The sequence below is a fragment of the Clinocottus analis genome, unplaced genomic scaffold, assembly GCF_023055335.1.
Source record: "Clinocottus analis isolate CAN_PGR_092001 unplaced genomic scaffold, fCliAna1.0.p SCAF_3, whole genome shotgun sequence".
Lineage (NCBI taxonomy): Eukaryota > Metazoa > Chordata > Actinopteri > Perciformes > Cottidae > Clinocottus > Clinocottus analis.
This window is the reverse complement of record NW_027176042.1, coordinates 7364601-7381816: the sequence shown is the minus strand read 5'-3', so window position 1 is coordinate 7381816 and position 17216 is coordinate 7364601. Positions and strand designations below refer to the sequence as shown.

Here is a 17216-nt window from a genome sequence, read left to right as displayed (position 1 = left end):
TGAGTGCGCGACCGCAGAGTGCCATTTGTTCCCCTCTGCACTTTTCATTCCTCCCCGTCGATGCAGCTTGCATTTGCACCGCCGACGGTTATTGGCATCATTCATTTCTTTTTTTCCCCGCGACAAGCTATCGGTCGCAAATGTCTCCATCTTGCCTGGAACAATTCCTCTTCGTGTGCGAGCAGCTTTGAGCACGAGCAAGATTGAACGGTTGGAAACCTTAAATCCCCGTGAATCCTGTTACATTACATTTCATTTAGCTGACGCTTTTATCCAAAACAACATAGATTAAGTGCATTCAACCATGAGTACAAACTCAGAACAACAAGAATCAAGAATTCATTCAAAAAGCCAAACAAAGTGCTATTATTAAGAGCCATTTAAGTGCTCCTAAAGTGCTATTTTCTTTATTCAAGGTACAGTCGGAAAAATATGTGTTTTTAGTTTGCCGCTGAAGATGTAAAGACATTCTGCTGTCCTGATGTCAATGGGGAGCATTGACATCAGGCATTAGCATCAGCATGCTAATGCTATTGCCACCTAAACCAGTGCGTGATGCTTTGCACTGAGCAAGTGATTAATGGCTTTGTGTGGCCACAGACTCGTCCACACCATGAACCCGCAGAACAGTGGCGGTACAAGAGTTTAGACTTCTTGAGTAGAAGTAGCACTAGCACTCAGTTAGAAGTCAAACGCTGCTTTCGAAATGTGATTTTAATTAAAAGGAGAAATAAAGAAGTAAGTGGTTTGTCACAAGTGAATCATTACTTAAATGCTGTTGCTGTTCAAAGCATAGCGAATAATAACTACTTAAGCGGCTGGCATCAGCACAACTTGAAGGATGCGTTTGGTAATTATTCTATATGTTTCTTATTGACGACAAATCCCATTAAAAAGTCAAAACCAACCGTGAATTGATTCTACGAGTATTTGTGTGTTTACTAGCCTGGTGTATCTTACTCTTCTGTGCCGTAGAGCTTCGTTGTCAAAAAACGGTTTAAAACACATCAGCAAGCCACACTGCTGCGCTGGGTGACATTGTCATAATAAACATTTCCTTTATTTTAAGTCAATTTGACAGAAGCATCCCGCTGCTGAAAATACTCACGAGTGCTCTGAATGTGTAAATTAATATTAATCCACTGCTGGAAATAGTCCGCCAACAAACACATTAATTAAGCATAAAGTATCACCAGCACAGTGTCCAGCTGTTCAAGGATTGATTTTTGTCTTTGTGAAACAAAGTAAAACGTCTGAAAGTAATTCATCTGGATCCATTTCTAAAAATGCAATCGCAAAATATGGGATGTGGCTGAGAAGCCCAGACAGGGATCAGAATTAAACAAGTGGCAGACTCATCTATTGTTTTCCATGGGATTTGTTGACGAACTTATCCTTCAATCTCACCAGTGATGGATTTATCTTTGGTCTGATGAGGGGAGACATTATGCTGGCTTAGAAATCTAATCCGCAAAACTTCAGATTGTTGATTGTCGACAATCATCACGTTTTCACCTTCCGTCAGTACAACCGTGTTTACAGTGAAAACAGAAACTTAATTTGACTTTTTGTGTCGCCCATTTGCCTGTAACGGGAACAAATAAGGACATAAAAAGAAATGCAGGGACTAGGTTTAGTGCCCACACACTCCATTGCATTAATACGCTGCATGTTTACATCACCCAAAGCATTATGGGAGCGGTAGTGCCTCAGCTCAAGGCATAGCCGTCACGAATGGCTCGACAATCTCGAAAAGTGCACTCAGCAGACAGCAGATCTCCGCCAGGCGTGTCTGCCTCTCCCCTCCCGAAACAAAGAAGAGTCGCATCTCACTCAGTTGTCCCCCGTGGCTCCCGTACAGTCAAGATGGCAGTAAAGATAAAACAAAAATTTAAAAAAAAACTGATTTCTCTAGCGGATCATAAATTGAGTATGGAATTAGATAACACACTTTTTTTTAGGGATGTCAGTTTTGAGGCCAAAATGTGTCCGCTTAAGAAAGGACAGGAGTCAGCAATCGATGTCGGTGAAAAAAATGTATACAATACAATATTTTGGGATTATTAAAGAGTACAAAATAAAACAAATATTATTCAATTAATATTCTATTATTCCTCGTCCCTTTGGGCTTGTTGAATTGACATTTCTACATATTTGTTTTGGTTGTTATTTATTTCACCTTGAAGTAGGAATGCAATCTTCAATGAACAAAAGCTGCACATTAGAGTTTTTCATCAGTGTAATTCTCGATAGTCGAGTGAGAATACAACGATGAACCGCACAACAGCGATCGCCCATTGTTCTTTAGATCTCAGACGGTTTAATCCATACATGACACTTCTGTTCTAAAGCTGGTAACCAAAGAGCCTCTAATCTTACAAAGCCCGAAGCTGCCAGTGAAATCCACTTTCTCGCCGACTCATAAAGTGTTGGGAGCTTGTACTTTCCAATGTGCTTCACGTCAGCGTCCTCTACTTAACGGTAATGGAGCGGAGGGAAGTGTCCGCGTCGGGCCGGGTATCGCCATTGTGTCCTCGGATATTCAGCCTCCCGTTCATCCCGAGTGAAATCGCTCCAGGATTTGTGCCTTGATGCGGCAACAAGAGTCTTGGCTCCGTCGTTGTTGTTTTTTTTCTAGCTTTAGAAACTTGTTCATCCTCGTGAGTCGAGCCCTCGCTGATCAGGATCAGAGGAATGTGTTACATGAATTCTGTTTTGTGGTGGATTTTCCCCTTCAAACCGCCTGCTGGAATCGTGTCTGGTCCGTCTGCAGCCGAGGAACGACTGTTAAGCTTTGCATTTCTGCTGCAGAGTTCAAAGAGCAGCTGGTCCCCCCCCTCTCTCTTTATTCTCCCCTCCTCGCATGGACCATTAGTCTATTGAAAGAATGTGCTGTGCTGTGCTGCAGCTTCTCTGGCAAATAAAGAGTTCAAATAAATCATGTTTGCCCACCGTAAAATGCTGGGTGGGATGAGAATCAGAAGGATTGGTACATTTAATACTTTGGGATGGAGCCAGCTTAGAGGATGACCTAATCAGCCGTTTGTCCGCCGAGGTCGCCTCACGGCCCTTCAGAGGCTCCTAAAAATGTGTTGCGGCGAGCCGACGACGGTTAAATGGCATTCAGAGTTCATCCACTGCACAGCCAGAACTGCGGTGGTGACACTTAATGAAACCAGCAGATATGCCGCCCATGCTCGCTATTGTCTGCACTAAACGTGTGTAAATATATATATATATATAATATTTTCACTGTATATACTTATATACACTTCATATGCACTGCATATACTTTACATTTTTGCACTTTGTCTTCCATGTAACGTGCCTTCTGCTGCCATAAACAAACTTCCCCATGGGGATGAATAAAGTATCTATCTATCTATGCATCTATCCATCTATCCATCTATCTGTCTATCTATCTATCCATCTGTTTGAAAAAAAAACAGAAACATGGTCAGGTTGCGGAACATTTTTTTTTAAATTTCCAAGGAGTCAATGAATGCTTAATAAATAAGACGGAGCACTAGTATTGTGGAGTTATTTTTATAGTGCTACATCCGTACTTTTACCCTCAATAGAAAGATAATAGTGTGTCAATCTCCTCGTATCCGACTCTCCCAAGAGGGAACAAAAAAGTGGATGTCCCATAATGCACCAGGCATGTTTATTAAAGCATGCTCAACAAGAAGGCTGAACGTTTCTCACTCATCCAATGAGAGCTTGACACACAGAGACTCCAAAAGGGTTATTTAAAACGCTAATACTACCACAAAAACGCTAATACTACGACAAATTTAAACCAGTTTTCCTTGTATTTTTGCTTTTTATGATTCAATGTTTTGTGTATTCATATACTGACGTCTTTGCGTTGGATGCAAGCAAAATATTCATGTTTCTTGTAGCAACTATAAAGACAGAATTTTTGACACATTCTGTAAATACATAATGGTGACAGACATTATTTACAAGCGTGTCTTGTCACGACACATATTTAGTGTTGCAAACAGACGGAAAGAAAACAGGGCTACATACAGAAAAATAACGACATCAACGCTTGCAATCCCATGAGGTAATAGAGCAATTTCCAACATGTCTCATACAATTACGGATGAACCGGACTGCCCAGCTAATATCTGCTAAAAGAAGAGGACAGGTTGAGTTCTCCATGCAGGCTCGGCTAGACTTGTGGAGTTAACTCTGTGAAGTCACTGGCAAAATATTGGGGGGCCCATCAGACGAGCGGGGCCCAGATACCTCGTCCCTTAGTCTTCCTTCACTTTCATCTGTGTTGACTCAGGCCTGGACTCAACCCCGGTGAATATGAGGTGTTACAGCTCCCAAAAAAAAGGTTTTACTAGAAGCAAACCAGGAGTGGAAACTGACTGGCTCAGAAGAAGCGAAGGAAAAAAAAAACATCTTGGAAATTTGAACTATTTTGGCAACATAGTGAACGGTAATTCATATTTTTGGGCTTTAGAAGGGAATTCTCCTCAAGGAGCACCCGTAGTTATCGGGGACACCAGAGGCTTCTTTATGTTTTAATACACTTCATGTACAGTTGTTCTATATTCACGCAGGAGCTATTGCTTTTATAAAACAGTCGAGTCATCAAGTATGGCAATATGAAAAGTTACAGACACATTCCAATTGAACGACTTTTGTATTCATAAATAATAGATACGCCGCGATCATTTGTTTGAGTTTCTTTCATCACAGGCCGGCCTCACATTTGGCTCTTTACTTGGATGCTTTCATTTCATGTTCAATGCAACCACTGATGAAGCTCCCCGGCAGGATGACTTTCATAACCCAGCGTTGATTTATTTGTTAGGTTCACGTGTTTGCTGCCTGGCGTGGAGAGGGTGGTACTCCACTTTTTTTGGTTCCCAGAGTTCCGGTCACCGATAGTTTTGGGGAGAAGTTTCACTCCTTTAAATCTCTCTCGTGTCAAGTCGCCCATCAGACCTTGCGCGGCGTTGTCGAAACCTTCGCTTGTGGCGGAAGCGCCACGAGTCATTTAGCAGGTCGATTTGTATTTATGTTGACGTCAAACCCTCTCCCCCCCCGGAGAAGCTAACCTATGTTTCCATTTTGCACAGCGTTTTAGAAACTAACTTTGACACGTTTATATCTGGAGCCTTTGTTGGCGAAAGTGACCCTGTCGCTAAGCAACCAAGACACATTAGTCTAATTTATTTTCTTCAGACAATGAATCATAAAGAAGTCTTAGCAGTGCTATATCTTACGGATATAAACCAGTCAGGTTGCCTGTTTCCAGCCTCCTGTTCTGCAACCGGATTTAGAGCCGAACGAGAAAAGTAAGCAGTCGCAGCAACGCATCGAAGCTCCAGTTTTAAAGAAAAAGGAACAGACCGCCTCACATCCACGGCCTCCTAAGCCAGATGGTGTGGTATTATGCCACTGTGTACAGGGCCCTGTTGCTACATGATTGCATGAAGCATGTGCCTAACAAATGGAACTGCTGTTGCGGCCTGCTTGCCAGCATAAATCGTTGCAAATGGAATTATTAAATAATCTCGTTGATGCCTGTTTCAAAGTAATCTGTTGCGCCGCTGTTGACGTGGCGCTTGACGGATTCACAGTTTCGCCCCGGACCGGTCTTAATATGCTCGCAATTACAATGTGTTCGAGCTTCAGACAAATTAGAGAATTTGTCATTTAGTGGCTTTAAAGACGCCATCTAAATGGCTTAGGGGCGACGAGAGCTGCCATAGGGCAATCCACTTGTCACAACAGAACGTTGGCACCTCTGGGTGGGCAATTAGCTTTCATTTCCAGTGCGTTTAACTGCCACACTCATCGCACACCATACAAGCGCGTTGAGGACCTCCTCCGATCTCTTTTTACGTGGCGGCATGGTCAGTGGCAAAATATTTGTTATAACTTTTTGATCTTCAAGCTGTCGCCCAATTAAACCACTTCAATGCGGACACGATGCCGCCGGGTCTCTCCAAGCAACTATATATATATATATATATATATATATATATATATATATATATATTTGATGGGACACCTTTTTCAGGAGCAGAGGCGGCCATTATCTGAGGCTGATGCTGTCCGCTCAGCATTTTTTTTTTCATCCCAGTCAAAGGTATTACTTGTCTGCAAGATATTTATGTTGATTTTTCTTTGTTCCACCTCAGCCGCAAACAAATTGCTGCCGCGGTCCTGTGAGATGGCCGCCACCATACACCACCCCAACTCCACCCCTCCGGCTTCTCTCTATTGTGTGTAGTAATAAGGCTCTTGAGAGCGAGCACTTACTTATGACTGAACCAAAGAAGCCCATTGTGCTACACACACTTTGTCTATTAAAAGGGGAAAAAAGACAAAAGTCTGTCGAGGCGCTTTTGTGAGTGCTACGCTGCCCGGCACCACGAGTGAGACGTTTGGGTGCGGCCGAGCAACACATTGTGAAATTGTTTTCGTTGCGTAATCAGTTCCTACTTGTGTAGTATGTGATGATCCTGTACCGAAACGCAGCTGATTTATAGCGAATGTGTCCATCCTCTAGGGCGTGTCATGCTACACAGGATGTAATAAGGAGGGAAAATACCCAAAAAATAGAAAAGAGGTTCTTATGCTTCAGGGCACCAAATTGGCACACTAAGGAGAGTTGGGCAACAGTGCACACAAACAGCTTTGAAACAACTTCTGTCTACTGTACAAAAGGGCTTTAGCAAAGCCCCCTCTTTTTTTTTTTTTTTTTTAAACCAAAGCTGCTTTCTTTTACAAATGTAACAATACGCTGGTTTTTCCCCAGCTGAACCTGAAATAATTCAGAGACAATTATGAGAAAAAGAAAGCAAAAAAAATCAAAACAAAAGAACTTCTCCCCGAAGAAATACATTTATTATATTATAAAAATAACATTTTTGTCTTCACAAGAGGCGTGTTCTGCATTGAAGAATTGGAGAATCTGTCTCCGTTTTCAGTGAATTACACCCTTCGTTGATCACGCCTGACGCCAACGATTATCGCGCGGACCGGTCTGGAATGCACAAGCGCGGTGGCAAGGTTACAGGCATTTGTTTTAATTGTCGTACAATAATGACGAAGCTGCATTTGTATGCACTTTGACTGGGGCCATGGCAAGATGGATGTCCCACAATGCTATCTGCTCTGAGGGAGTCAAGTCCTTGGCACCTCCGTGGTTCACTGCTGTTTAGATTAACACAAAGCCGGGGGACACCTCGACACTTTGTTGTTTCTTTCCCGTCTAAAAAAAACAACAATTAAATGTACAAGTCACGTTCCTCTTCTTGTTGTCTGGAATGCTTCCATCCTCCCCCCACCTCCCCCGAACCGGTCCATGCTGAACAATGGTTAACTTGTTAATTTACATGTTAATTTTCTGCATTCGTTTACAGGTGGAAACTGAATGGCACGGAAATCAATCCCAAATCTGGATCTCACTACAGCTTGTCTGGCGGCAACCTCAGAATCAGCCGCCTAAACAAAGACCAAGATGCTGGGACGTACCAGTGCCTGGCCTCCAACTCTTTCGGGACCATCGTCAGCCGAGAGGCCAGTCTAACCTTCGCATGTGAGTTGGTTTCCCATCTCTCTGGGTAAACTTTATTTGGGGCTTCTGAGCTTCCGCTGAAAAAGAAGCGCGGCAGACATAAAAGGCACGCCGGTGGCACCTCCGGGTTGCACGGTGGGTTCTACTTCATGACAAACATGAAAACAGGTCTCTTGGGAACTAGTTACTCCCTCTGTGTGCTGACTAGAGTTTACTCTAAGTCATCACGCAAGATCAAACACAAACCTACAAACCAGTCCAAGTGAAGTGAAACTCAAAGCGATGCGTAAATAATAGAGCTGCCTCCAGTGCTGCTTTCTTCTATCAAAGAACCAGTGGTAGAAGAAGTATCGTAAAGTTCTGAGATGAAAACTGGGACAACTCCCACACCGGACAGTGCGACCTGTCAATCACACGGTAGCCCCACCCTAAAGCATACTGCCACGCATTCTGGTCTGTTTGGCTCTAAATGGACCATCATTTACAAAACAACCATCGTGTTGTATTGAAGAAGACTTGAAACAACAGATTGAGGACATAAACTCATGTTTACAATGTTCACTGAGTTGATAAAGTGAGAAGACGGCTCTTTTTCTTGACTTCTTTTTTTGAAGAGCCACAAATAGCAGACAGACACAGTTAGAGACGAGCTGGGGAATGTGGTTGATTATAGTTGAGCTGATATTTACCTTTAGGAGTTGGTGGAGACCAAAACACTCCTATAGTATTAGACTGCTAGGTTTCTTAACCTCTAACAGTGCATGTTAGTGTGTAAAATATTAATATATAAAACAATCTGTAGCTGTTTTAACATTTTAATTGTGTTTATAAACCCGCTAACGCATTTGGCAGAGGCTTCTTACTGAAATCTGCAGTGCAACATAACACAACATACGCTATATTGTCAACCACTGCAAAGAACAGGGAAACCAAAGGAAGAAGAAAAAAACAGCAACATTCCAGCGTGCCAAGTCAGCACTATCAACTTTGCAGATGAATGTCTTTTTAATGACCCTCCTCTACCGATTGGCGACCGTCGCGATGATAGACCGTTTGACGGATCCCGGTGACTCTAACTGACGGCCCGCGGACTTCATATTCCTGAAGCAGGAGGAAGTCAATAAGTGCCCACTGTATGTGCCAGTTATCGGACAGGCATGAAAGGATGACATTAACCGCGAGTGAGTGATCACTCGCTCAGATTAGATTCGGAGGGTTTGGCGTTCGGGGACGAGGCCACCAATACGTCTCAGGCCATTCGTTTGGTCCCCTGGACCAGTGAGAAGTCAATCTGCGCTCCCATTCTGCTGGTGGATTTCCACTATGATCGGATGACAGTTCCATCAATTGTCGGGCTCGCTGACCTTCCCATCCTTCAGTTGTTGTCACAGAGTCAGGGCATGCATGTATGACCGACTGTCATCTATCTTCTTTATTAAATCTCGGTATTGCTTAATTAACTCTGCGGCGTGATTGAACGCCGGAAGTTAAAGTGAATAACTTAAAGGGCAACCGGTATTACTGTAGAGTGGCATGTAGTTCTTTGTGGGAACTAAAGTGCGAGGCTTCTTCCTTCAGGGAGGCATGTGGGGATTTTCTGCTCCTGTAAACGCAGACCATCAGTCAAATATACACTCCTTTCGGTGCAAGTGGTGTTTCGGCACCTATCCCATTTCCCTCCAGTAAAGAGTGTGACCTTTCGGTGGTAATTAGTTTTACGCGTAATTTGACTGTTGATTTTGACACGAGGGAGACTGTGAGCCCACTCACAGCTCTAATAAGCCCGGCGGTAAAGCCGGCAACAGAAAGAGGGAATCACATTGGAGCGTTGAAAAAAAAAAAAACCCATCAGCTGCACCTGAAAGGTCAAAAGTCAAGAGATTTGAAGGCTTGTCAAAAACGTTCTAATTGCGTCTTGAGAGCATCTTACTTCCTGCAATGATGAATATCCTGCTGCGTGCATCTGAGGCTATATCCTTGAGAGAAATACAGCATTAAAGAAACTTGTGTTTGAATGAATCATGAGGCAGTGGGCTTGTTAAACTAAATTAAAGTACAGTTTCACTGAAGGGAATTTTGATTCACACTTAATCCTACAAGTATGGTGTGTTTTTTTTTTTTGACATAACAGCATTTTTTGGATAGTAATTGTTAAAGGAGGATTTAGGGGATAATCCATATTTTCTCATTGTCAAAAATTAAAAAAAAAATCTATTTAGACTCTTCAGCATCGTCTGTGTGTTGGACACACTGCATGATCCATGCGGCACATATCCAATATGTAGTGAACTGAGAGATTATATTCACAATATGTTGCACCTGATATGAGGACTCCAAAAAATCACAGTAGCTTGGGTTATGAGTGCAACCGTAACTCTCTGCTGCCACTCGATGCAGTGTCGATTACAGAAGGTCAAAACGCTGAGAAACAATGTTTTGAAAGGTTATTTTGGTTCTTTTTTATTTCTTTTTTACCTGGCTTTCTCTGCCGACGCGGTAAATAGTGAACCGTAGGATAACACGTGAGCATATCAGCAGCGTGAGGCCATAATATGTCAGAATGTGTCACTACTGTACCCCCCCGTGTTGGAAAAACTTGTTCTGACATGTTGTTTACTCACCAGCTGTTCATACGGGGTGGTGTTTGCTCGGTATACGGTCATATTTAAGGATACCATTAGGGTGCTCGTCGGCAGCCCCGAGTTGTGTGGCATTCAGAAACGTGTCAACAGAGCACTTCACCGGTCAATTTTCCAGCGTCAGTTCTCTCTTGTTGGTTCCCTCTCGTCAGGCGGTTGCACGTCTTCTCCCGGGTTCTTGTAGCTGCCGCGGTGGAGGACCGAGCACACTGTCGAGGTTTTCGCATGCCCAACATTTATTTCTTGGCAAACACATCATGATGAACCTGCATTATGATGACACATTTCTTATTTCCCAAGCCAATTTAAGGCAGGGTTTGAGAAACAATTTAAGAAACAGATTATCCAGAAAAACCCAATTCAGTGTTTCCAACTCTTTATTTCATTTTTTTTTTATTTGATTGACTGAATGCTGTCAAGATGTAATGAAAATTAAAAAACAAAAAAACTATTTTTGATGAAGATTACCAACTGTTTTTTCAAATGATGCATTCATTGAAGCTACCTGTGTTATTCCAGATGTCTACCATTGAAAAGAGGGAAAGCACCGAGAAAAATGTTGCTACTAAGCCAATTTACCTGAATTAATTAACTCATTTATTTAAATCTGCCAGGCTTAATAATATTATATTATCTGTACATGCGAGTGACGAGTGTTTTGAGAAAAACCTTGAGAACGTAGCATGTTTTTTTGAGGCAGACTCCACTAAGCACAATACGTTCAAACGTAGTTGAACTTTTAGACCGCACATGAATATGTAAACTGGAGTAATATCTTCACAAAAAAAGAGAGGAAAAAAAAAGCTATTTAAATTAGAATTAGGTCATAAATTGATGATGATGATGAAATCCGGAGGAGCTCCTGTTCTCCCTGCTCTGCCTTCCGAATCAGTCGTTTAGCTCCGAGTGCGAGGGGTTCCTGCCTCTTCTTTAATTAAACGGGCATCCGTGGCGTCCTAATCTTGTTCCCGGGGTGTAATCTTTCTCAAAGGCATTATTGGTGATGTCACAGGATGCGTTGCCACAGCACAATGGCGGCGTCCTCCCAGTTCACACTTGCAATGTGGGGTCTTAACTCAAAACAGGCGTATGCCACCGCGTAAAAGACAAAAAGAGAAAGGTTCTGATATGATAGCACTAATCCAGTCGCTTTACATTGCTTGAAAATTGACACACAACTGAAAACCCACAGGCTAAATTCATATTTGCTAAGCCGTGTGGGAGCGCTCCGCTTCCCGAACTTGTGCGCATTACATATTCTGTGGACGAGAGCAGAGGCACTGTACGGTGACGCCCTGCAGAACGCCACTCCTCGGTGCACACTTGTTAGTCGGCGGAATCCGCGACGCCTCCAAGGTTGTTCTTTGAAATTGGCGGGACTCCAACCGTGCTTCAGCGTTTTCCCTCTACGTGTCACAAACTTTTGATGGATGACGGTCCTCCCCGCGAGGGCCTGGGGCTGTCTACCCCTCCACCCCCTGAGGCAAGGATAACGGATGGGCCGTGGGCGCTCCTCGCTCAATACTCGCTGCCCTTGATTAGTATGTCTATCGATTCTATATCAGTGATTATGTAAAAGATGTGCAGCCATAATTCATACTGATGAACAGGCGCGCTTGTTCAATAACGGGAATAACAGCGTGGGGCCTCTCACATACATGAACAGAGATGTCGAGAAGGACCATCGCTCAAGAAGAAATAAAAGTTTGTGAAAACGCAGCTCGCCTAGAGACACAATGCTTTGCATGGGAATTTATATATTTACATGTTTCGCTAAGCATAAAGAGGTGAGACTTCCTGACGTCCCTACAGTGGGCTTTAAAGCCTTTGAGGGGGGAAAAAAATGACTGCCTCATTTAAATGCAAATAAATCCTCTAGACTCCTCTCAGCTGTTGTGATAATGTGCGGTGAGTATATTGACTTAGTTAATGAGGTGTAACTAGCTAATGGGTGTACTCTCTGGCTTTAACTTTTTGAGTTTTTTTTTTAATCTACAGCACACTACAGAGATATCAGTCTTGAGGACCTGCCGTAAAGTGGCAGGACACACTTTAGAATTCACTAAACATTTTTTTCGGTAATCGGTATCGGTAATGTCCGCAGGGCTCAACGTATCCTCCCACAGCGGTTTGTGTAATATCTTACAAAAAGTAATTTGTCATGTTTTTTTTTGCTTTAAGAATTTAAGCCAGCAAGCGCGTTCAGTGTGTGTTTAGTCAACAAAACTACTTGGTTTGGAAAAAAGGAAAATCTGTCGATAATGACGGGTTTCCCAGTTTCCGGCGAAGCTGAACTGTAGTTTAGTTATCCTTTCAAGAGGTGGGTTTTGTTAAAATCAACATTGACTTCTGGTCACAAAAGTGGTCCAGTATTTTTACTCTGTTTTGATTGATTTCTGCACCGGCCAGTTTTGAGTCGGTATAATTGATCACTGTTGCTCAGCTATGGATTTACCACTTTATAAAATAACTTGTTTGTTCTGATTTTCTGTTTTCACATGTGCAAACGCCCCTCGAGGGCTGAACAAAGTATTTTCAAATTTAATGGAATAATTGAGTTTGTGTTTCTTCTAAATTGCATTGTGTTATACTGTGTTTCTAATATTGTGTCCAACCTCATTAATTACAATGAGCCCAAAGCACAAAATACAATTCAACAGCACCTTAAACAACAACTCCATGAAGTCCAATAAACACCTCTGTAAAACTTTTAATAAAACCTCCTTCACTTATTTACATGTGATTAAATTCTATGACAAAGCGCATACACTTACGCACACACACACACACACACACACGATATCCACCATGACAAAGAGCAGCCTTGAGGAGTCGCAGGTTGTAATGAATCTTGCGATCACGGTTGGACCGGCTCGTTGAAGTATGATAAGTCGCGCTGGCATTTGGAAAGCGCATGTGTCTGGGATGTGATCATCAGCCTAATCTGGATCATTGTTTGTAGTGCCGGGCCCAGGTTTGCAATAATTACCGCTAATTGAGCTAGATGGGGCATCGCGCTCGCTCACTCTGAGGTTATTAATCATTGTTAGCCAGCCTCCCCTTTTCAAAAATTACACCGTGGCGTTCAGTGTAAGCTCGGCCACAAAACAACAAAACAACTGTTTGGAGCGAAAATCCTAAAAAAGGAGTTTGCGCCGTTCCTTTTCATGGGACAACTTTAATGGTTGCGTTATTGGACACATCCCTTGCAGGCAAACTGTGTGCTTTAATGCTTCCTTTTGAACTTTGAGAGCGAACATGTGCACAGCTGTGTGCACTCTGAGGAGCATGCCTTTGGTGGAGCCCCCCACGATGTCCGAAAGCCCGCGCCTGAAATCATGCTTTTCGTCCGCTCTCCTCCAGCCCTCTTCACAACAATGCTTCTTTTGCTCTTTTTTAACCCCCCCCCCCCCCCCCCCCACACACACACACACACACACACCCTCCCCCCTCCCGTTGAGTGTGGGCGGACGGGATGTGGAGGGCAGGGTGGGGGGGGAGTTGGGTTTTGCCAGTATTGCGGCATGCTTTCAGCACGGGCGAGGCCACGTCCGAGGATTCTGGACAGGGACAATCATTGGCTTTTGTAAAGCAGACCCCCCACCACCCCACACTCTCTGCCCTCCCCCCCACTTCACAAATCACAAGAGCTTTGATCTCAGCCAAAAATAATGCCAAAAAGACTCTTTTTTTTGGGGGGGGGGGGGAATAAATTCAGTACCTTAGATGTCTCTTGCTCTTGTCCACTTTGTTCTATAGGCTCGTATTTTGGGCAGGCTTGGATGCTTTTATCTAACCTTCTATCGCGACTTCAGATGAAAGTAAGTGGTGGGGCCTGCTCAAAAACAAAATCAAAATACTAAAAAAAAAGCTTCTGTTGCCAGTTTGGAGTGGCTGGATTGTTTCGACAAGACAAAAACAAAACGAAAAACATCAACAATTCCCCATGAACCCAGGCCATGTTTGGATAAGACAAGACGGTCTTCCTTATTCCTAGCGTCGTACCGGAAAAGGACTGATAGACTGAAGCTCAAATAATGAATGTAACCAAAGGCGCAGAGGTGAGCAACAAGCTCCCGTTAGCGATCGCTGACGAGCAACAGGGAAGTCAATTAGCCGTGCTCCATTAATCGCCTCTGAGTGACAGTCGAGAGCGAACCAGACGGCCAGCGTTCCTTGGAAAATCCGCGGAAAAGTAGCCATTTGTGAAATATGACAAGCTATAAAAACAAATGGCCTAATTTAAGCGCGGAGGCCAGATTGAGAGCCACACACGTCATAAAACCTCCAGGAAAGCGTCTTAAATTCAGATCCTCAGACATCTTTGCTCTGCCCTTTTTCCTTTCTTTTTTTTCCTTCACTTTTATGAGTTGATTACCACCCTACCGGCGACGGGCGACTTTTTTTTTCTTCTCTCGGCCCAGAAAATATAATTTGGAGGGACAGTGATTTGCAGAGTAAAAATGACTGCAGACAGGGAATTTGTCATCCCATCTATGGACGGCACTCAGACGCTCAATTATTCTGGTGCAGAGATGGCGTCTTCTTCTTTTTTTCCGCCAGTAAAGAGCAGGGACAAACAAATTCGTAAATCAAAAGAGTGGATTTACATGTTATGAGCGCTTTAATCCTGCACTTCTTTTCCCCCCTTTGACGCTGTGTAAATAATTCACGCCTGATGTGCTGCCGGGATGCAAGAAAGCCACGTTCAAGTTGAATTGACTTAGTGTGGTCGATGTAGTGACTTTTGGGGTCATGTTTTCTTCAGATCGGAGCCTTTGAATGACAAATTGTGGAGCTGTTGCAGCACGCCGTCGGGTTGCACAGCGCTGGTGCTTTACTATAGAAAACAGGGTAACCAGGAATGACTGTAAACTGCTACCAGAAAGTCATGGTTTTGAATTAGTCATCTTAGTATGGCGATATATGCTCTCTGTATGCAGCAGTCTATATCAGTGATTTCATTATTGTTTCATGTCCCCTTCGAAGAAATGTCAACTTGCAATCCATTATCACAGGGTGTACATGTCTGTGAAAATTCAACCACAGTGACATTTCTTAAAATAGTTCCTTTTTATTGGAATGAAGAGGTCAAACTATCCATATATTATTGAAGGAGGAACGGAACGATAAGAGAGATAACTGAGAATTTCCATACGTTATCTTTAAAAAGGTCCAAAGAAGTGGCGTTTACGGAAGTGGCGTTTACGGACGTGGCGTTTACGGACGTGGCGTTACGGACGTGGCGTTACGGAAGTGCCGTTTACGGAAGTGGCGAGAACCGCATGAGAAGTGCTTGTTCAGGACCATATCCATGGTTTCAAAAATCCTCATAAGATAATTTTCAGGAACCTTTTTTTACGATAAAAATATGCCTAAAACGCTTTATGGGCAGCGCTGCACATCCTGTCTTGGTGTTGCTGCAGTAACAGCAAGGAGAGGAGACTTCCTCTCCTCTCACTCTCCTTCAGTTTGTCCCTTAGAGTCTGGAGTCCGTCACCGTCACACTGCTGCGCTCCTGGTACACAAACACAAACGGACCTTAACGGGAGCCGCTGCCGTGCGGTGACACCGTTTCTGTTGCAGCTGGCGGGCGACCGGAGCTCAAACACCAGCGGTCACAAACAGCTCTTGGGGGCTCACGCTCCTCCGCCTCCCTTTTTTTTTTTTACACATACACAATAAATAAATAAAAGTAATCCGTAGTTAGTGTCGTCTGCGCGTGACCGCCGGCTGTACCTGAACGAGTTGAGGTTCAAACTCCCCGAGTCACGGAGAGGACAGCACAGGAGTCATTTATGGTTACACGTAGTAATAGCCATCAATGATAAATGGTAAAATGTATTAGTATAATTGATTAATGTTTTATTTACTATTAACAAACAATGAAATCATAATTAATCCTGTTTCCAAATCATCAGTCATGCTATAATTTTTTTTATGTTATCATTTAATTGTCTAAAATGAAATAGTCATATATTGTGTCATGGCTGATGAGGGATGATAAGAATTACATTCGAATTATATTAGTAAATGATTTCACAACAGTTTATTGTTGCGTTCATTATAACGTTTGACGTACTATTTTAAGGGTTTGTTAATGATTACAATTTCAAACCGTAAGAAACTATACATAGAAAGATGGACCCTGAACCAATTAGTAACCATTGTCAAAGTGTTAACTATCTAAATAATGTTTATAGATCACAAATGTATTAATCAACCCGGTATTACAATCATCAGTCGCACCATTAAAATAACAATTATAAATGGGGTTGATGAAACCTAAAACCTTAATTAACTATTAACAAATATTGAATATACCATGTAAAATGTTATGAGTACTACAATAAGATGTTAAAATGCCATAATTTATAAAATTACAAATAATTAGTAATCCTTAATTATATTTTCATTGTTTTTTAATAATAAAATAACTATTGATGAAGTTTAGTTAACATTTTAAATTGACTTGTGATTCCAAAAATCTTTTTTTTACTAGCCATTCACGTCACGATGAATCTTGTGATACCAGGAGGACTGCAAAGTATTTTGGACATTAAGGTGCTCAACCTGCGTGATCAATAAACAGAAAAGAGGAAACAAGTTGTCTCCCTTGACATATAAATTGACTTATATGACACTTATCTAGTCTTCAGACCAATAAAAGCATTTTAAAACTACTTGTCACACCAATTCATGCCGACTAGAACTATTTCATCATGCAAACACCGTGGGAGCAATTTGGAGTTAGGTGTCTTGCCCGAAGACACATTGACATGGACTAGAGCTGGGAATCGAACCACCGATCCTGCTTCTCCACTGATCCACAGTCGGCCAGATGTTGCCATAAAGACATTTTGCATCCAGTTCAGACAAATCAGAATGACCGGAAAGTGTCAAATCTGGCATAAATCTTTAGAAATAAATATTAGGGAGTCGGTGTCCTAATAGGGCTTAAAAGCCTCAAATAGCTATTCGTTACACTGTGCTTGTGGGTTAAGAAGAGATTTATGTTTAAAGAA

The 17216-nt window shown here is 42.6% G+C and overlaps 1 protein-coding gene across 1 annotated transcript in view; it reads left to right on the top strand.

Moving 5' to 3' along the window:
- cntn4 (contactin 4) overlaps positions 1-17216 on the top strand; it is a 138560-nt gene that overhangs the window by 42442 nt on the left and 78902 nt on the right. The window contains exon 4 of the mRNA XM_068593867.1: positions 7398-7573. Within this exon, the coding sequence (XP_068449968.1) occupies positions 7398-7573 (176 nt within the window). The remainder of the gene's footprint in view (positions 1-7397; positions 7574-17216) is intronic.